The sequence below is a fragment of the Corapipo altera genome, unplaced genomic scaffold (assembly GCF_003945725.1).
Source record: "Corapipo altera isolate COAL_440 unplaced genomic scaffold, ASM394572v1 52b, whole genome shotgun sequence".
NCBI lineage: Eukaryota > Metazoa > Chordata > Aves > Passeriformes > Pipridae > Corapipo > Corapipo altera.
Genome location: NW_020884922.1, coordinates 520,555 through 538,576, shown reverse-complemented (window position 1 = coordinate 538,576; position 18,022 = coordinate 520,555). Strand labels below are relative to the sequence as shown.

Here is an 18,022-nt window from a genome sequence, read left to right as displayed (position 1 = left end):
CCAGGTATGAATCTCTCTCTCTTGGTGGAAAATGAGAACAGGGAAGAAAAAGACAAGAATGTCCAACATATGAAGAACAGCACCTGACAGAGGAGCGTGGTCAGGAATCTCAGATTCAATGTGAGGTGAAAGCCAGATTCCTATTATTTACTATGGACCAAGCTTTCACAGCTAAGTGCACATGACCTCTTGCTGCAATGAGAGGAAAATCCACCAGTGGCAGAGCTGGGGCAGATAGGAGAGGTAGGAAGAACTAGAAAATGGGAGATCAGGAGAGGAGAGGAGGGAAGCTTGGCACAGGGCAAAGAAAAGTCACTGGGAAGCGGAGGAGGGTGGTTTGTGGCTGCCTGCAGCAGCAGTGCCATGGTTCAGGCAGGAGGATGAGAAGGTGAAGAGAAAGTAAATAGTGATCGGGACAGATAGGGTAATGCAAGTGTGTTACCGTGCCTTTGAACCGTGGACAGGTGCTTGGGTGAAACCATTGGAGAGGTGACACCAGTCTTATGCTGCTGGATGCACCTCTGAAAAGCCAAATGAAAAGGGGTGGGTGAATATTTGAATACTCATACTTCTGCTCCACTGCTGTCTTCTTCATGATCAGTGCAAGGCAAATCTGTGCCCTGCTTTGAGGAGTCTTTCTGCCTGCCCCAGGCTGCCCTGATTATCTTGACAGTGCTGCCTGCCCCAGTAGTGCCCTCAGCACTGCCTTTTCCCAGGCCCCAGCCTGGCACTGTGCTCCTCTCAGACTGGTCCCCTCTTTGGCATCTTCTGCAGATTTTGAGACAAGGCGAATGGTCTCTGGCACTTCCTATGCTTTCCTTTCCTTCTCTGATGGGTGGCAGGGCCTGCCTCAAGGCTGCTCACTAGATGGGCCCTGGCACATCCCAAGGTGAGACACTCTCTACAAAATTCTCTTTCTTGAAAGACCACTGCTTTGTGCCAAGTTCCTGGGCACACAGCCACGGGAATACAGAGAGCCTCAAATAAAGTCATTAACATCGCAGGAGTCTGCCCACACCCAAAACTGAAGCACCTGTGAGGCACCTGAACAGATGAAACCATCGGTGGATTGATGAGAAGCGGTACCCGAGGGGTGGCAGCAAGATGTACAGCATCTCTCCCCAGCCTTCGTGTCCACTTTCCGGGTGGCGTCCACAGTAAGGAAAAAGCATAGGGACCCCCAAGCACTCGACCAAGGGGTGTCCCGCCCCGCCGCGGACCGCCCCGCGGGGGCGGGCTGGGTGCCCCCACAGGGCGGTCCGCGGCGGGGCGGTACCCACGGGGCGGGGCGGGCTGCTGCGGGCCGAGCCCGGCCGGGTGCAGTCCCCGCTCCGCGCCACGCCGTCGCGCAGTCCCCGCGCCGCTCCGTGGGCCGCCGGAGCCGCCCGTCGGGCCGCCCTCCCTCTCCCTTCCCACCGCCGCCGCCTCTCGCTATGAATGCACGCCGGGCCCTACTCTCCGCCGCCTTGTTCGCCAGTCTCCTCTGGGATTTACCTTGCTGCCTCCCGGCTTCCCTCCCCGCCGCCTCGGAGCTCGCCGCCTCCTCCAAAGGTGGTCGCAGCCGCAGGGTGCCGCGGTCTCCACGAGAGAACCGCCCGCGGCAAGAGGGACACGCCATGGGCCGGGCGCTCCCACGGGCAGAACCCCACGAGTACATGCTGTCTCTGTTCAGGACTTACTCCATCGCGGAAAAACTGGGCATCAACGCCAGCTTTTTTCAGTCGTCCAAGTCCGCCAACACCATCTCTAGTTTTGTAGACAGGGGACGAGGTAAGTTCTGGCCCCCTCCACGTCCCTCGCCGTCCCACCGGGGCTGCAGGCGCCCCTTCTTGCGGAGCCTGGTGCTGGGGGAGTCGGAGAGCGCTCTGCAGCAGTCACCGGTGCTGTTCTCCGACCCGGTATTGCAGAAAAGTGCAGATTTTTCGGTGAATTGGGGGACGCGTTGTTTTATTTTAAAGCAAACGGCCCCGTGGCAGCCGTAAGCACTGCTTGTGAGAAACACGCGTGTTCCTCCCTGAATCGTCACGAGGTGGTGGGAAACACGTCCCAGCTTTGCAGGCGCACTTTGGGCGTAAATTCAGTCATGAAAAAAAAAAGAAAATTAGTATCACTCCTCTGGTTTCTTTCCATCCGCCGGAGAAAGGGTCGCTCTTATCGCCGCGGCTGCACGGCAGAAAGAAAGTTCAAACTGACCGAGGGCAAATATCTGCTGCCTGAAGCTGCCCTCGCCTCGGGTCGCGTTATCGGGGTTACCTGGAAGAGCCCCGGCCCCATCCGAGCGCGCTGGGGCTGGGACCGGCCGGCTCCGCTGCGGCCCCGGGGCTCAGTGGGGGGCGGCCGAACTTGACATCTGCTCCGGGGCCGCACCCTTTGAGCCTGGTGTGTACGGGGCTGGTTGTCACCCACCCCCGGTCTGGGACTAGCAGCCGAGGCCGCTCTGCCGGGCCTTCGGCTGCCTCCCCGGAGGAGGGAGGCGGACGTGGCGCCGGGGCCAGCCGGGCCCCACGCCTTGCCCCCGCTCTCCCCGGGCAGCATCGGTGCCGCGGGGCTCCCGGGACCCCTCCGTGACCTGCAGCTCTGGCCGGGACGCTCGTACTCGGGGCAGCGGGTGCAGGTTTCTCGCCGATCCAGAGTAAAATTTCCCTTCCATAAAAAACGCCTCCATCTTTTCCCCTTTTTTCTTTTTTTCGTTATTCTGGTTGTGAACCATTAAGAACAGACTAATTAACAGGTTCTTAATGAAGGTTGTGCTTATGTTCCTCCCCCTCGCCCAGCTCTGAAGACCCTCCCTTCCGTCCGCGCCCCCCGGGGCCCTCGTGTACCTGCCGGCGGCTGGCAGCGCCGTCCCGCCGCTGCCGGGGCAGCTCGCCCCCCTTCCCCCGCGTCCCAGCCGTTTTAGGGCAAAACGCAGTGCCAGGAAAACTGAGCAGCTCCCTGGAGCTACAGGAGCCGATCGCCCCCCAAACTGACCCGAACCCAAACCGACCCCCTTCTCCGCCTCCCCGAGCCGGAAGCCTCTCCCCGCCCACGGCACCCACGGCTCAGCCCCTTGCCCCATCGCTGTCCCCGGCTCGGGGGGGGTTCTTAGCCGCGGAAGGAGCTCGGCGGGGCTCTTCGCCTCCCGTCCCAGTGCCCGTCGAGCCACTCTGGGCTCCGGAGGGTGCGTGGAAGCGCCCACATTGTGTGCTCCTCACGATCGGAAGAGCGCAGACGTTTCCGAGGGGAGACGAGTCACGGGTTTTCCTATCTGCCTTCGCCTTATGGGGGTTGTTTTCTTCGTCGCTGTTGAAAGCGGGGGTGGGGGGAAGAGAACTCCCTTCTAGAAATAACGTTTCGAAAATTCAGCCGTCAGAAAGGAGCTGGCCCGCTCTTCCCGGCGGAGAGGAAACGGGGTGCTAAGTCTGCGAGCCGCAGGAAATGGAGCCGCGCTCGAGATCATCTTATTCTTGATAACCAGAAGAAAGACAGTTAATTTAACAAATTTAGCTCATCTCGCTGCATGTGAGATTCTACTCCAGGGGAAGTGATTTGCTAACAGAAGTCCTGGTTTGATTAAGGAAAAGCCTCACTTTTCCCCGTTGATTTTGATTTGATGTGTCACAGGCTGTGACCTTCTGCTGGACCTTCTGAGGGTTGCTTAGCATCAAGCCACTGATTGGAGTATTTCAACTCAGTGATCTAATTGAGTGTTCATGTCATAACATATCAAATATTGTCTAGTCTCCCATAATGAAGCGGACCAGCCAATGGCACATCACCAAAAAACTTCAAGAGAGCTTCCGTTCCTCTGAAGTGGTAGCTATTTTACTGCCCACCTCCCCGTGGGCTCCTAGCCCAGTTAATTGGCGAGCTGGAGTTGTGCTGATGGTGAACAGTCTTTGCTCAGGGAAAACGGGGAAGGAGATCAGAGTTTCTGTCAATTCATTTACAGACAATATAGCCGCCCAAATTGACCCAATTAGATGAGCTGCTCTTTACCTAAGCAGCAGCTCCCAGGGGAGACGACGGTGGTTGTCCCACCTGCCGCACGCCATCCTTCATGGCAGCATTTAGGGGGGACAGCAGCCCGGAGAGAAGCGTGAGACAACTTTTAGTCCTGCCGAGAAATACCCTTCCCTTACGACGTGGGCTGCTGTGCCTGCACGTCCGTGAGAGAGTCTGGAGGGACAGGCAGCTCGGCCGCAGCAGTCCCAAGCCCGCCCGTTCCACCGTACTCCGAGGCTTCGGTGTGGACACTGACAAATGCTTCCCTTCGCCTCTTGTTTCTTCCCTTCCCGCTTGAAGCTAATAAGATCGTTTTCAGGGTAGCTCGAGAAGGAGTGAAGCCACACTACTGTGTAATATATATATAATTTTTTCCCCATCGGTAAAGAAAGAGCGCAGAAAGGGGGGAAAGGGTTTGCGATTCTCCCCTCTCCGCCCCCTCCCGCCCCCCACTCGCTCCCCCTTGTTACGGTCGCAAGATCAGACAGGACCTAGCTGAATGTAGGAAAATTACTGTTGGCACATGAAGTAACTCATTAAAACGCAGATGGTGCTCTCACTGGCCTCAGGACCCCCAGCATTGGAGCTCCACAGTAAGGCAGGACAATTAGGAGCTGCAAGGACTCCACCAGGCAGGGGGAAAAAAAAAAAGGATAGAGCGGGAGGGAGCTGGAGAAGGGAGCTATAAACAAGCAATTCCATGGCTAGCAAGAAACGCGGCGCGACTCGGAACAAACCGAAAACAAAAAGGAAATAGCCGGGGTGCGAGGGAGCGCGATTTTCGAAGGGATCTCCCGTGGGAAGGGAGTGTCACAAGGGCCGGCTGCCGTGGGTGCCCCTCGCCTCTCCCTTTTGTGTCTGCAGAGCTGCCCGCAGACACGGGACCGCGGCCGCATGCGAAATGTTCCACTCCGCGCCTAAGGGACGGGGAAGTCGAAATAGGTCGAGATCGTCTCCTTTTTCCCTCCCCGTTTTCTTTGTGCAGTTTCGCGTTCCAGTTAGGAGGGCAGCTGATTTGGATGGGCAGGGGTCCGACCATCGTTATTTTGCTCTTGCCAGGAAGGTCGGGAGGGGGGTGAGTATAGTGGCAGGACAAAAGGGGGATCCTGTGTGCAGAGAAACTGGAAATGGCCCGGCTGTGCATGTGGCAGAAGAAAAGAGTGTAAATCCCACTTGAAGTTCATCTAGTGCAACGTAGTTATGCAAAACAGCGGGTTTCTGGGTGGACCGAAAGCTGCAATGTAGTGTAATCTCTGCAGCGCCTTTGCCCAGGCAATGTTGTCGTTGGCAGAAGGAAAATGAAAAATAAGCAGGGAAGTATTTTAATGGGGAAGGAGGGAATTCACAACTGTTAATTATTTGGTGACCCTGTATTCGATTTGTTTGAGACCCTTATAAAAACACTAATGCAGACCAGACGGCCGGAGCGCGGCAGCCGCTCCTCATCCCCGCCGTGCGCCCGGGGAAGGAGCGGGCGGCCCGGCCCGGCCCCGGCGTCCGCGGAGCCGGCGGCACGGGGGCAGCGAGAAGCGGGCGGCGGCTCCGCGCTGCCTGCGCCGGAGGGGTGTTCCGGGGTCGATGTTTTACCCCCCTCGCTGCAGCAGCTGCAGGAGGGAGCGGAGCGCAGCGTCCCCTCAGCAACCGCGGCGGCACCGCTCGCCTCTTCGCGGTGAAAATCAGGGCTGTCGGCGGGGGGGTATTTTTTTATTTACCTTTCGTTTGTTTGTTGTCCCGTGCGAAGGCGCGGGAGCTCGCGCAGGCAGCGCCGCGGGACCGGGAGGGCGATGCAGGGGAGCAGCGCACACCGGCCCCGGGAGCCCCGCGGCTCAGGTAGCTCGGCGGGGCGGTGCGCGGCGCGGAGCCGCTCTGCTAACGGGAACGAGTAGTTAACGCCTGTCAAGCCACCATTCCGGTGGCTCATTTCGGACCCGGTCCTGATTTTTTTTTTTTTTTTAATATTTTTAAAATCCAGAAACCCTCCTGTGGAACTTGCTGAGGCGTTGCGTTTGATTTTTTAGGGGCGGGGAGGGGACTGGGGGGGACGGAAGGTCGAGCTCTCCGCCTCGGAGCTGTGTAGTTTCCGCCGCCCGCAGGGAGGTGCCGTGCCGCAGCTGGGCTGGCCCCAGCCGGGAGGCGAGCGGCCCGCGGGGAGGAAAACCGACGCAGGCCGGGGTCACCCGGCGCTGGGCACGGCAGCGGGGCGCCTCGCTCCCCTCATTTACATCCTCGCTTCGTAGTAGGAAAAAAACCCCAAACCAGCCGATCGTAGAAATCCTCCTTTCCTTGCGATTTCGGGGCAGGCTGGAACTGAGTTTGCGAGTCCTCCCGTGCCTGAAGTCTGATTTATGAGCGAAAGGGGACGTTTCAGTTCTTGCTAGTTGTAGCCAGATCTGTATGCTCTGTTGCTGTATCCCGGCGCTTCCACATATATGGCTCAGAAATATAGTCCAAAGCGTCCCCTTGCTCCATTTCTTAGCGCTGGGAATATTTAGTCCGATTTTCTCAACCCGAATAATTCTGGAGGAATTATTTCTCCTCCATCGAAATATCTGGGGTAGCGTAACCACCGCAAACGGGGAAAGGGAAGGGTCCTCGCTTAAGGTCTGTTACAGCAGGTAGAAACCCCTCAAGGAAGCTCCTCGCAGCCTCAACGCATCTCATGGGACGATGCCAACAGCCGAGGGGGCCGGAGCCCAGCGGGATGTCCCGCGGGTGTTGCGACGGTCCCTCTGCGCCTGAGGGTCGAGTGTCTCTCGTGGGAAGCGGAGAGGCAGCGACGAGCGGGGCAGTGGGGCGAGGGCAGGCAGCCTTCCCGGAGCAGGTACAGTACAGCGGTGATCAAAGGTACATCACAGCCAGGTGCCTCCGCGCTCCGAGGAGAATAAACGAAAAGAAAAGAAAACAAAGGAAACAGCCCTCCATCAGCGAGCTGGGGTTTTGGCAGGATTGGGAATTCGTCCGAGGAAGGTGTGGTCTTTCTCGGTTACTGGATAGCGAAGCGAACGATACATTTAAATCTAATCACTCGGTGTAATAGAAAACCACGGCGAGACAGGCGCTGGGAGATGCGGAATTGAAACCCGAAGAAATACCACACATGGAGAGTCAGCCCCTTGTTTCCACAGCTTGGGTAATGCTCCGAAAGAAATACCTGTCAGCCTTGCGACTCTGCAGACAACGTGTGGGCAGACCTTCGCAATTAGGGACAATTTATGTTTTAATTTCCAGATTATTGTTGTGTGAGTGCCTGCAAAGTGTCTTTAAACTGCAAATGTGCTTTTGGTTTGCGAGTTTAAATATGGCTTGAAAGAGAAATTGGGAATGGGAAAATTCTTCTTGAATGTGGTTTGGGTATAATTTGCAGTGATGTAAAGTTAAGATCTGAGCCCTGATGAATTGGCTGGGAGCCCAGTACCTGATCTGCCATGAACAGGCAAACTTTGTGTAGCCTTCGCTAACCCCCGTCTCGCCTCAAAGCCCAGGCTGCGGCGAGAAAGCGACCCAGGAAGCGAGAGCGGTTTCACACAGGGAGCTGAGGGAAACGTCCCAGCCCAGTCGTTCATTTAACCTTGGAGATGCTAAAACCGCAGCCACTGCACCGCGGAGAAAAGCGTGGGAGAAGGTGGGCGAGGACCCGGCGCAGCACCCCCGGCCCGGCCCGGCCCGGCCCGCCCGCGGGAGCACCAGGCACGCTGCTGCCTGGGCGCTTCGGGAAAGGCAGAACGGTGTAGGGATGCTCTCTTCTCCCGCCACTGATACATCCTTAAATTCCAGATGGACCTAGTTCCTCCTTCTGACCCTCCTTCCCGCTCCCAATATTTTATTTTCGCCCGAAAAAAATAAACTATGGAGAGTCGAAATAGAACTATTAAGTACTGCGGAACTAACATTCATCTACATTAACGTTACAAATATAAACACACCTCTCCGGTGCATTTTCTGCAGTGTGGCTTTCCCCAGCCCGGATGGACGTGATATGACTTTGCTGCTCTCATCAGGTATTTCGGTAACGGGAATAGCGCTAATGACAGCCTCAACTGGCCTAAGAAAAAAGCAAATCTCGAGCTGGCTGTTAGAAACCCCGGATTACACCTCAGCCGCTCCTTGGGTTTAAAGGAATATTGAAGAGAACCAGCCCCGATCCGTGTGCACTCCTCACAGGAGAAAGAAGGACAGCCAGCGTGTCCCCACGCCGTCTCTGCTGCCACTCTTTGTGTGCTGAGAAAACGGCATCTTCGCTGGAACAAAGGGTCCCCAACCCAGACCCGTCTCTCCCGGTTTTGTGGAGGCTCCGGAGGTCGCGCTTTCCCTCCCCGCCCTCCGCTGCTCTTCCCACCCCTTGACTGCCCTGGGAGCGAGCCAGTACTGGTTTAGGATTATGTATTCATCTGGAATTATTAGGTTACAAGAGTGAATAAATAGCGTTTATCTGATCGGATTCAAAGCTGCTCATTTGAAATAACCGGCAGCTCTGCCCCTTTTCGGAGAGAGGTGCGGGAGCCGGCAGCTGCATAAGCCAGTGGGACTTTTCCAGTGCGCAGTCGTTGCTGCCGAAACCCGCTTGACCGGGGGCACATTTCTCTGCTATTCGGCCGTATCCCCAGCGTGCCATGCCACCGAGCGAGCCGGAGCAGCCTTGCAATGCCTTCAACCCCTGCCAAACTGGAGTTTCAAAGGATGTTGCCGGGGAGTGCACACCCTCAGCAAGCGTTTTGACACCGGCAGTGCCGGAGCTGGCTTCCCCCCAGCACCGCCGTATGACAGGGGTTTGCAGACCCTTTAAAACCCGTTTTCAGCATCGAGGATACGCAGGGAATTCAGCCTCTCCCCGCTTCTCTCCCATCTAACACGCATGCTTGGATGTCACCCTCAATGGGACGATTTCCCGCGCCGTGGCCAGTCACCTGCGTGAGGTTTCCTTGGGAATGGGACAGGGTGGGCGCTGTCACCTCCGTGTCCCCCATCCCCCGGGAAAGGGCCGCCCTTTCCTTGAAAGCTCAGTCTGCCAGGCAGTGCTGCTCTGCTCCTTCACCCCGGCAGGGATGCGGGGGACCCCAGGACGGTGACACCGGTCAAGAGTAAGACACGGGAGTGTCCGGAGGGACAGCGGGCTGCAGGCAGCACTCTCCTCACCTCCACCCCATCGCAAGGAGTACCAAAGAGAGCGAGCTTCTCCCTTTGAAACCAAGCGTGACATCCCCCTTTTCATTCACTAAGCAAAAAGAGCAATTAAAAGCAGATCTATGCCCAGGCCCGGCTCTGCCCACACCGCAAAACCAGGGTTAGGGGCAGGAGAAGGCGCTGATCTGGTTTCCTCAACAGTCGCTGGAGCCCATGAAGGAAGGTCTGAGGCAGTTCGGCAGGGCCAGGAGATCCGTCTGTGCCTCGTCGAGTGTCCGGGCATCTGACAGATGCTGGACGCAGAAAAAAACCAAAGACGAGGAGGAGGAGAAGCAGGAAGAGACCCTGCGCTTTTTTACCCGAGGGGTGCACATTCCCTTCTATCTGAAGCCCCCAATCCTGCCAAGGACCCCCTTGAAGGAAGGGGCAATGGTCCCAGAGATCCAAGTTGCCGGATCCTCCTCCCGCAACCCAAGTGCACCTCAACCCCCGGCCCCGACGGCCCAAGCCTGTGAAGGGGGGAACTATTCCCCCCTTCCCGCCTCAAATCCACAATGGATCAAATCCTGTTCCGTACTTGCAGCGCTGACGAAACCGTCCAGCGCCTCTAGGCAGCTGCCGATGGATTTCACTTGTATTTTCAGCAGCTCGATAGAGCAGCTGTTGTCGTCACACGGACTGTGACGACATTTTTTGGGCTCCGTGCGTGTTTTTTGCAGTCTCCTCCCGCCCTCCCCCGAGCGGGATGCGCGGCCGGCTGGGCGGCCTTTCGCCCCCTCGCCGTAAGGAGCAGCCCCGCCGCGAGGAAACAGCTAAGCCTGAAGGGGGAGGCGGTGGCAAGGATGCGGAAGGCCTGGGTTTAAATTCCCCGGGATGCCTGAAGGGCCTGACCGATCTCCCGACCGATCTCCCCACCGCTCCCGCCGCCGCGCAAGCCTCGTGGAGGCGGGGAGTCTCCGGCCCGCGAACTCCGTCTCCCGCTGACCCCCCGCGCCACGCAGGGCGAGGCGGGGGGCGCGGCCGTGCTCCGGCCGCCTGGCTCTAGGGGGAGGGCAGGTGTGCAGGGCCCGGCGAGTGCCCAGCTCCTGAATGGATCCTGGGATGCCGCGTGGGTGCGCGGAACTGGCCGGGCGGGCGGCGAGGCGGGGGGGACGCGCTCGGCAGGCAGGCAGGCTCTGCCAGAGAGTCTCATGGCCTGGCTGCGGGGCAGGTCTTTTTCCCAGCAATTCCCGCTGTCCCTGTTGCACTCCACGTTCCATCTCCCTGCTGACGTCTAGGGGAACACGTAGCGACGCAGGGCGACTGTCGAGTATGCTAATCCTCACTGATTAACTGCGCGTTAATCCGGATTGATTTTTACATCGCTGTGGCGCGTCTGAAGATGTTGGTTTGCATAAATCATCCCCTTGTCCCTCATGCCCCGCAAGAGGTTCCCCCAGACCTGTCAGGTAGAGCTGAGGCTGTGAAGCACACTGATTAGGAATGGCAATGACCTTTGATATCGATAAATAATAGGCGGGTGTATATTTCTTTAGTATCTGTTTTTATGCCTGGAGCGAGCTGAGTTTGGAAAAGCGGCGAGGGGCTGCTGAACAGAGGCTCCAGTGACATTTTTACTATAGAAATCTACACTAGCTTTACTAGCTTCTGGGGAAACACAGGGGGCTTTGGGAATTTTTGTATTTGCTGGGTTGTAAACATTTTATTGGAAAGCAGCTCAAGGGAATCTGGTTTGCTTTCTGCGCTACACTTTGTACATCGATGTGTCAAAAAAGAAGTCCAGGTTTTTCTCTTAGAGCAGAATAGATACGTATATATGTATATGCATGTATCTGCGTAATGCACATGGGCACACAAATGTTGCCAGTCTCACACTGCTGGTGGGACTGATAGGCAGAGGATGTGCGTGGAGTAGGGTGTGCCTCTGGTGCTGGAGAGTGGTTTCCTGTCTGGTGCGGGTCCTTCATATTCCTTCTCCTTCTCCTCCTCTCCCCGCCCCGCCCTGGTCCCGGTCCGGCTGGGGGGCGGGGGTGAGGCGGGCAGGAGCGGCCCCGGCCGGGCACGCCGGCGATGCTGGCCGCCCTTCGCCGCCTCGGAGACCTCTCGGCAGATCCCCCCCGAGCGCAACTGACTGTAATTATTTTTATCTCGCAGACGATCTCTCGCCCGCTCCCTTGAGGCGGCAGCAGTATGTGTTTGATGTGTCGACCCTCTCGGAGACGGAGGAGCTCGTGGGGGCCGAGCTGCGCCTGTTCCGCCGGCCCCCCCGCGGCCGCCCGCCGCCCGCCGCCCCGCTGCATGTGCAGCTCTCCGCCTGCCTCTCGCCGCGGCCCCTGGACTCCCGCGCCCTGGACCCGCGGGCGGCCTCGGCCACCGGCTGGGAGGTGTTCGACGTGGGGCAAGGCCTGCGGGAGCAGCGGCCCTGGAAGCGGCTGTGCCTGGAACTGCGGGCCTCTGCGGACCGCGGGCCGCGGCGCTGGCTGGACCTGCGAGGCCTGGGCTTCGGGCGGCGGCCCCGGCCGCCGCAGGAGCGGGCGCTGCTGGTGGTCTTCACCCGCGCCCGGCGGCGGAGCCTCCTCGGGGAGCTGCGCGCCGAGCTGGGCGCTCCGCCGCCGCCCGCTGCCCGCCGCCCGCCGCCCCGGCGCCAGCGCCGCGCCGCCTTCGCCAGCCGGCACGGCAAGCGGCACGGCAAGAAGTCCCGTCTGCGCTGCAGCAAGAAGCCGCTGCACGTCAACTTCAAGGAGCTGGGCTGGGACGACTGGATCATCGCCCCACTGGAGTACGAGGCCCACCACTGCGAGGGGGTCTGCGACTTCCCGCTGCGCTCCCACCTGGAGCCCACAAACCACGCCATCATCCAGACCCTCATGAACTCCATGGACCCCGGCTCCACGCCGCCCAGCTGCTGTGTCCCCACCAAACTGACTCCCATCAGCATCCTCTACATCGACGCCGGCAACAACGTGGTGTATAAGCAGTACGAGGACATGGTGGTGGAGTCCTGCGGCTGCAGGTAGCGGGCGGGACGCCCCTCGGCGGCAGCCGGGTCTGCGTCTGGCGGAGGAGCGCCGGCAAAGGCGAGCGGGGCCGTCGCTCCGCGCCCGCCCGAGCGCGGCTGGGGCGGAGGGACCGGCCGAGGGCGGGCGGGGCCTGGTGCCGGTGCCCGCGGTGGCGGCGGAGAAGGGTGTGCGGGCCGGGCAGGCGGCGAGGCCCCGGTCCCTTCCCCGCTCTCGTCTCCTCCCCCCGGGGTTTATCTGGCGATCTATCCTCCTCCCTCTAAAGGTGAAGGCAATTTACCAAGTACAAAAAGAGTCGGGGGAGGGAGAGGGAGCAGACTGATCCCTCTCTCTGAAGTTGCTCTGAAGAGGGCTGTTTCATTTCTGCCCTCTCTCTTTCACATTCCTGCAAGCTTACCAGCCAGAAATAGCCTACGGCCCCCACCCTCTAAAGGGAAAAAAAAAGAGAAAAGAAAAAAAAAAGAATTGCTTAGGATTGTAATTACCAGCTAGGTTTCATTTTAAGACAGCAAAGAAAAACTGTGAAAAGCGAAGTGTTACAGAAGGGACAACTGGGGTGAATTGGAAAGAAAACTCCTTCGGATCTCACGAACAGTGCAAGGATGCCATTGCCAGGTCTCTGGGTAGTTCTGACTCGGCAGCTTTTGCAACTTGCAGCAGTATTATACGAAAATGTTGTGCTGGAAAAGGCGTTCTGTGTAAGATTTCTGTTTCTTTCCCACCCTTGCTGTCAGCTGTGGCTTCACCTGAGGGAAGTGCACTTCGAAGTATACCTAGCTCTTTTTTAATGTAACTGTTATGTTCATAGTTTCAGGATTTCCCCACTGATTTCTAGAATTGTTGGCTTATCTGGTTTTGCAGAGCTACAAACTCGTGGAAAAAAAATTAAAAAGAGAATAGAATAATAATATAAAATGCTGATAAAAAGACTCGACCAGGAGCATTAATTTAAAATGCACATTTTGCTTTGGATGCACTGTTGTTCATATAAAAGTTGTAAATATTTGTTTATTTAAACAGACTGAAAAGTGCAAAATGGAGATGAACAACATGCATTTCTTTTTTAATGTACAAAACATGATATGCACTCGAAATGTTATAATTTCTAATATTTTTTAAAGTTTATATTTGAGTTGTACAGAATTAAGCATTAATCAAATATTTCATCTTTACTTAACATTATCATTTCCTTAAGATATTATTACAGGATTTAAATTCTGTGCTAATAATGGAGAAAAGATTTTTTTTTTTTACTGTCTACCTCACTATAATGCAAGTATTTACAACTCTAAAGTTATCTGAGGTAAATTAATATTCAGAACATTTTTCAATACACCGTTACTGGACGATACTACAACTATTATTGTATTATTAAACTTTTTTTTTTCCAAAAAGTCAGCTTGCTTTTTATATGTTCTATTATTTGATTAAGTTACTCTGAGTTCTCAAGTAAACATTGGCTCTAGTTCTAAAATGCTGCACAGTTGAATTGGAGCAAGTGCCACTTGAAGATATACCTAAAGCCATTCCTCCTGTCTGAAGACTTTTTGTATTCACAAGATCTTTAGTTTTGTCTTTCGTATGTGCCAGTGGCATAAAGCTGCGTTATGTTTTTATGCATTTTATGCAATGATTATTGTAAGTGGGAAAATGCATTAAGGGGAAGAATTCAGGCAAACGTTTGTAAATCTCATCTGTACTGGGGACATTAATATACACTGTATGATGATGATGATGAGCAAAAGACAATGAATGTTTTATAAATTATATTTATTTTGATGCAATGGGTAATATATTTATTAAATATTTCCTGGCTATCTCTTAGATAATGAAGAACTATTCAATGAGTAGCTGTTTCAGTAAGAGAAGGATTTCCCTCCTCTCTCAGTGATGCGTGCGGAGAAGATGGTGCAAGCAGTGTGGGGGCTGTGAGCCCCACTCTCAGGGAAAAAAAAATAAACCCCTCATCTTACATGCAGAAGGACTGAAAGAGCTGCTCGCCTTGTGGAATGTGTTTGAAAACAAGGTTCCTTTCATAGAAAGTGTAATTTTTTTACCATATCACAAGATCTGATGCCACACGTTTTTCTCTGACCAGTTTTCACTCCTTTGGACTGGTGCTTGAACAAAGGAGTGCAGAATTGGGCCTGAGTGTTTGAATAGCAGCAAAGACCTGTAGAAGACTCCAGGCTTAGAGTTGGTATAACTGCCAGAGGAATATTGCTTTCTAGTACTTAGTAGTGTTTCAAGTGTTCTTGACTTGTAGTACATTTGGAAATTGCAGCTTTAAAAAGAGCTTTAGTTTTAAAGCCAGGTTCACTGCGAACTTTGGTTGCTGTTCTGACCACACCAGTTCAGTCTTTAGCTGTGGCTCAAACCCAACAGGCTGCAATATACTCTCTGAGAAAAGGTAATCAAGATATGTGAGACAATGGCCACTTGAAATGAGCATAATGTAAAAATCTGAAATTTTACAAAATTCTCAGCTAGAGAAGGCTGAATGAATCATCTCTTTATTTTGCTGTCTGTTGAGCAAATGAATTATTGCTTGTACAGACAATGCTTTGGCTAAAACCATACACTGAGATTTTCAGTGCAGTTTCCTTTCCATGTAAAACCCAATACTGCTTCTGTTGAAAGCCTGCTTATCACACGTTTGGTGGCAAGCGATGCTGTCACTGAGTTGTCCTTTCTGCTCCACCTCAGATGTGGCTTTGGGGAGCTTCATCAGACAAAGTTCAGCTGTGGGAGGCCTCAGAAATCTCCCATCAAAGGAAGTTGTCAAAGGGGGCAACATTTTGCTGTCATGGATGTACAGTGTAGTGCAGTTTGTACCTTCTACATTAGCTGAATTTTTGGTGACATCTTTAATGGCTAGAAAAGGTTTCAAAGCCCTTTGTCCCAAATGTCTCTGCTTGGTAACCTCAAAGGTAAGTGAAAGAACCTGAAAAAAGGCAAAAATAATTATAAACTGCAGTGTCTGCTTTGGAAGCACACTTTTTGGATTTTACGTACTGAAAGAGAGAAAACTCTGGCCTTTTTGAGTGTGTACTCTGGCTACTATAGGTAATATAACATTGTCTGAGCCCATTTTGGCAAGTCTGCTATTCCTAAAGATGGGATTTCTCCTCACTTCCATTTTTAGGTCTGCAGTATTCTTTTGCGGAAATCTGAAAAGGAGCAATATGGTGCTTAGGGGGAGAAGTGAAGAGATACAGAAAAGCTGATCGATGGTTTTCCTTCCTTGCACCTCTCTTCCTCTCTCCCACCCTCCCCCCAAGAGATAGCGAGTACATTGAACAAAAAATACCAGTAATTATTTTTTCAGCTTTTACCACAAATGCTACAAGCCTTTGTTACAGAGAAATCCTAATATGGAAATGCAGTGGATGCATGGCTCAGATCTCTTTGTCCTGCCAAAGTAATACAAAGTTTCTTTTCCATTTCTTAACTCCCCGTGCTCAAAATTTCATTTAAAAAGGGGAAATTATTTCTTTTATTATGTTGCTGGCCAGAAGAGGGAGCAGAATCTATAAAATAGTGGGAATAGGCACCGATGGACAGAAGACAGCTGAAGTTGGTCTGGCTGATGGTGCGATGCATATCAGCAGACTTTACATGATTCTTCGGTCACACTGGCTGTGATGCTCAAGCACAAGAAAACCACTGACTCATCTTTGAAGTATAGATATGCATTGGAACAAATTCTGAGTACATGAATGAAAAAAGATGGTGTCAGACTTAAACCCTTACTTTGTAAGTACATCTCCTCTGTTGGACCATAGGCTCCCTCTTGCATTTATTTGTGGGAGGGGTGTATTTTTAAAAATGTGGGGGTAAAAAGCTGGAAAGTCCCCATGAAGAGCTGACCCACTCTTCCTCCTTGTTATCTCCATATAGATGAAAGGTTGTTCTGTTTACTGAAATTATAAAATAAGCATGTTTACTCTTAACGTCTCAATGTTTAACCTCAAATGTTGAGGGACAGAGTTGATTGCGTTGTATGAAACATTTTCCTTCTTGACCTCTTAATCTTTGCTTCAGAAGCACATCTGAAGCTTTGAGGAAGTCGAGTGACTGAACTTCACCATTGTCAATAATTCAGAGGCTGGGCAGCAGGACAGCAGATTTCAATAGTATGTAACTTGTTCTCTCAGATAGCAGCCATGTGCTATAAAGGAGTATACTCCCCTGGAGCAGGGTCCTCTTGTCAGCATTCAGCTATATTATGTGATTAGATTTCCAAATATTTGTTCTCGTTTCTTTGCAGTGTCAGACCCATTGTAAACTGAGGATGTTCCAGCTGTTCATAATTGAGAGGGAGAAGAATCAACGTCTTGTCCCCGCTATGCTCATCATCAGCCTATTCCTTGATGACTGCAGCCTTGAAAAGTACCACTGTCTTAGTTAATATATGTTATTATTTAGTGTGTTATACTGCTGGGAATTAGAAAGAGTTCTCCCAAGGTTTTAACCAGAGCTGATTTTGCACAATGTCAGCCTGATGCAGAGTATAGGACTCTATATGTGCCCATGTGCTAGCATTTTGACAAAACTAGTATTCATTTAAACTGTGAGCACTGTCAACCCTCTCTCTGGAACTGAGAAGTCTGAAATTAGACTGTGGACCTTTGTCCCATAAGACCGCTTTCTACTAACAACTTTCTGCACCATTTTTTAGGAAGACCCTTGTGTCTTCCTAAAATACATCCTATGGAACATTGTTTAATCAGTGAAAAAGCATTGTTTTCCAAAATGTGAGAATTTTATTACTAGAGAAAATTAGTGAAAAGGCTCCTAAGACAGAAGGTTTTGACTGGGTGGGCAGGAAAGACCTCAGGTGAGTAAGAAAAGTGGAGGTCTGGTTGACAACTCATTGCCTGAGGATATGAGGTGATGGTAATCAAGGACTTTGTCTAACTAGGTTATCTGCTGTAAGAAAAATAAAAAAACCCCAAACCCCAACAGCACAGCACAAAAAATTCCTCAAGTTCTTTGAATGTGTTGGGACAGCCTTTTGTTTCAGAGTGAAGGCAGTTACAGGAGACATAGCCAGATAAGCTATGATAGATATGAAAGAGAAGCTTACTAGAAGGCAATTTGAGCTCATATGTCTGTGGAAAAGGAGGCTTGAGATGTGGAGAGCAAGACCAAATGACTCCTGTATGGCAGATTTCCTCACAATCGATAGGAAAATGTCTGAAAGGAGGAGCCAAAAGGAGAAAGACTCTTAAGAAAACAGGCAGTTTGGAAAAAGTCCTTAGTTAAAGGTTCTGTAGGAAGCTATCCTGCTGGCAAGGAGTACAGCATTGGAGAAGATCAGGAGGCTGATTCAGGAGTTGGTTGGTTATCTGATGATAACCCTGAGATTAGTTCACTTGGTTAGAGCTGATATGGTGCTAATAATGCCAAGGTGGCAGATATGGGCTGTTTGCATAAGAGTTGGTCTTGATGATCGTTGTGGATCCCTTCTAACCCAGAATATTCTCTGATTCTGTGACAAAAACCCATCAAACAAGAAGTGAGTGAAGACACTGTACTAGGATAAGTAAAAGAGAAGGACTGAAGTATAAAGAATGCAAAAGGGACCAGAAAAAGAAACTAGAAAGAAGAAGGCAAAGGATTAACACTTCATGGGGATGATGAACAAAGGACAAATGACAGAGTAGGCTGAAGGGTGAAACACCACCTTTGCAAGTAAGGAACACTTGGTATGAGAGGTTGAACACACTTAGAGCTAGCAAGGGAATTAAAATGCACCTCATGAAAAAGAAGTGAAGGAACCTTTGAATAAAGGGCATGTACTCAGAGTGTAATTAAAGAACTAACCACAGGAATTTCTGAAATATTAACAAGTGTATTTAAGAACACGGAGAAGGTTTAAGAGGTACCAAGAAATA

The 18,022-nt window shown here is 52.7% G+C and overlaps 1 protein-coding gene across 1 annotated transcript; it reads left to right on the top strand.

Annotated features, from left to right (window-relative positions):
• Positions 1 to 1,433: 1,433 nt before the first annotated feature.
• GDF6 (growth differentiation factor 6) lies at positions 1,434 to 12,122 on the top strand. The gene is made up of 2 exons (XM_027657107.1): positions 1,434 to 1,770; positions 11,260 to 12,122. Exons 1-2 carry the CDS (start codon positions 1,434 to 1,436, stop codon positions 12,120 to 12,122), a joined length of 1,200 nt encoding a protein of 399 aa, XP_027512908.1.
• The last annotated feature ends 5,900 nt before the right edge of the window (positions 12,123 to 18,022 follow it).

Coding starts and splice junctions, on each gene's coding strand:
- GDF6 (XM_027657107.1), top strand. CDS start 1,434: ATGAATGCACGCCGGGCCCTACTCTCCGCCGCCTTGTTCGCCAGTCTC. Junction 1,771..11,259: donor TTTTGTAGACAGGGGACGAG/GTAAGTTCTGGC, acceptor TTTATCTCGCAG/ACGATCTCTCGCCCGCTCCC.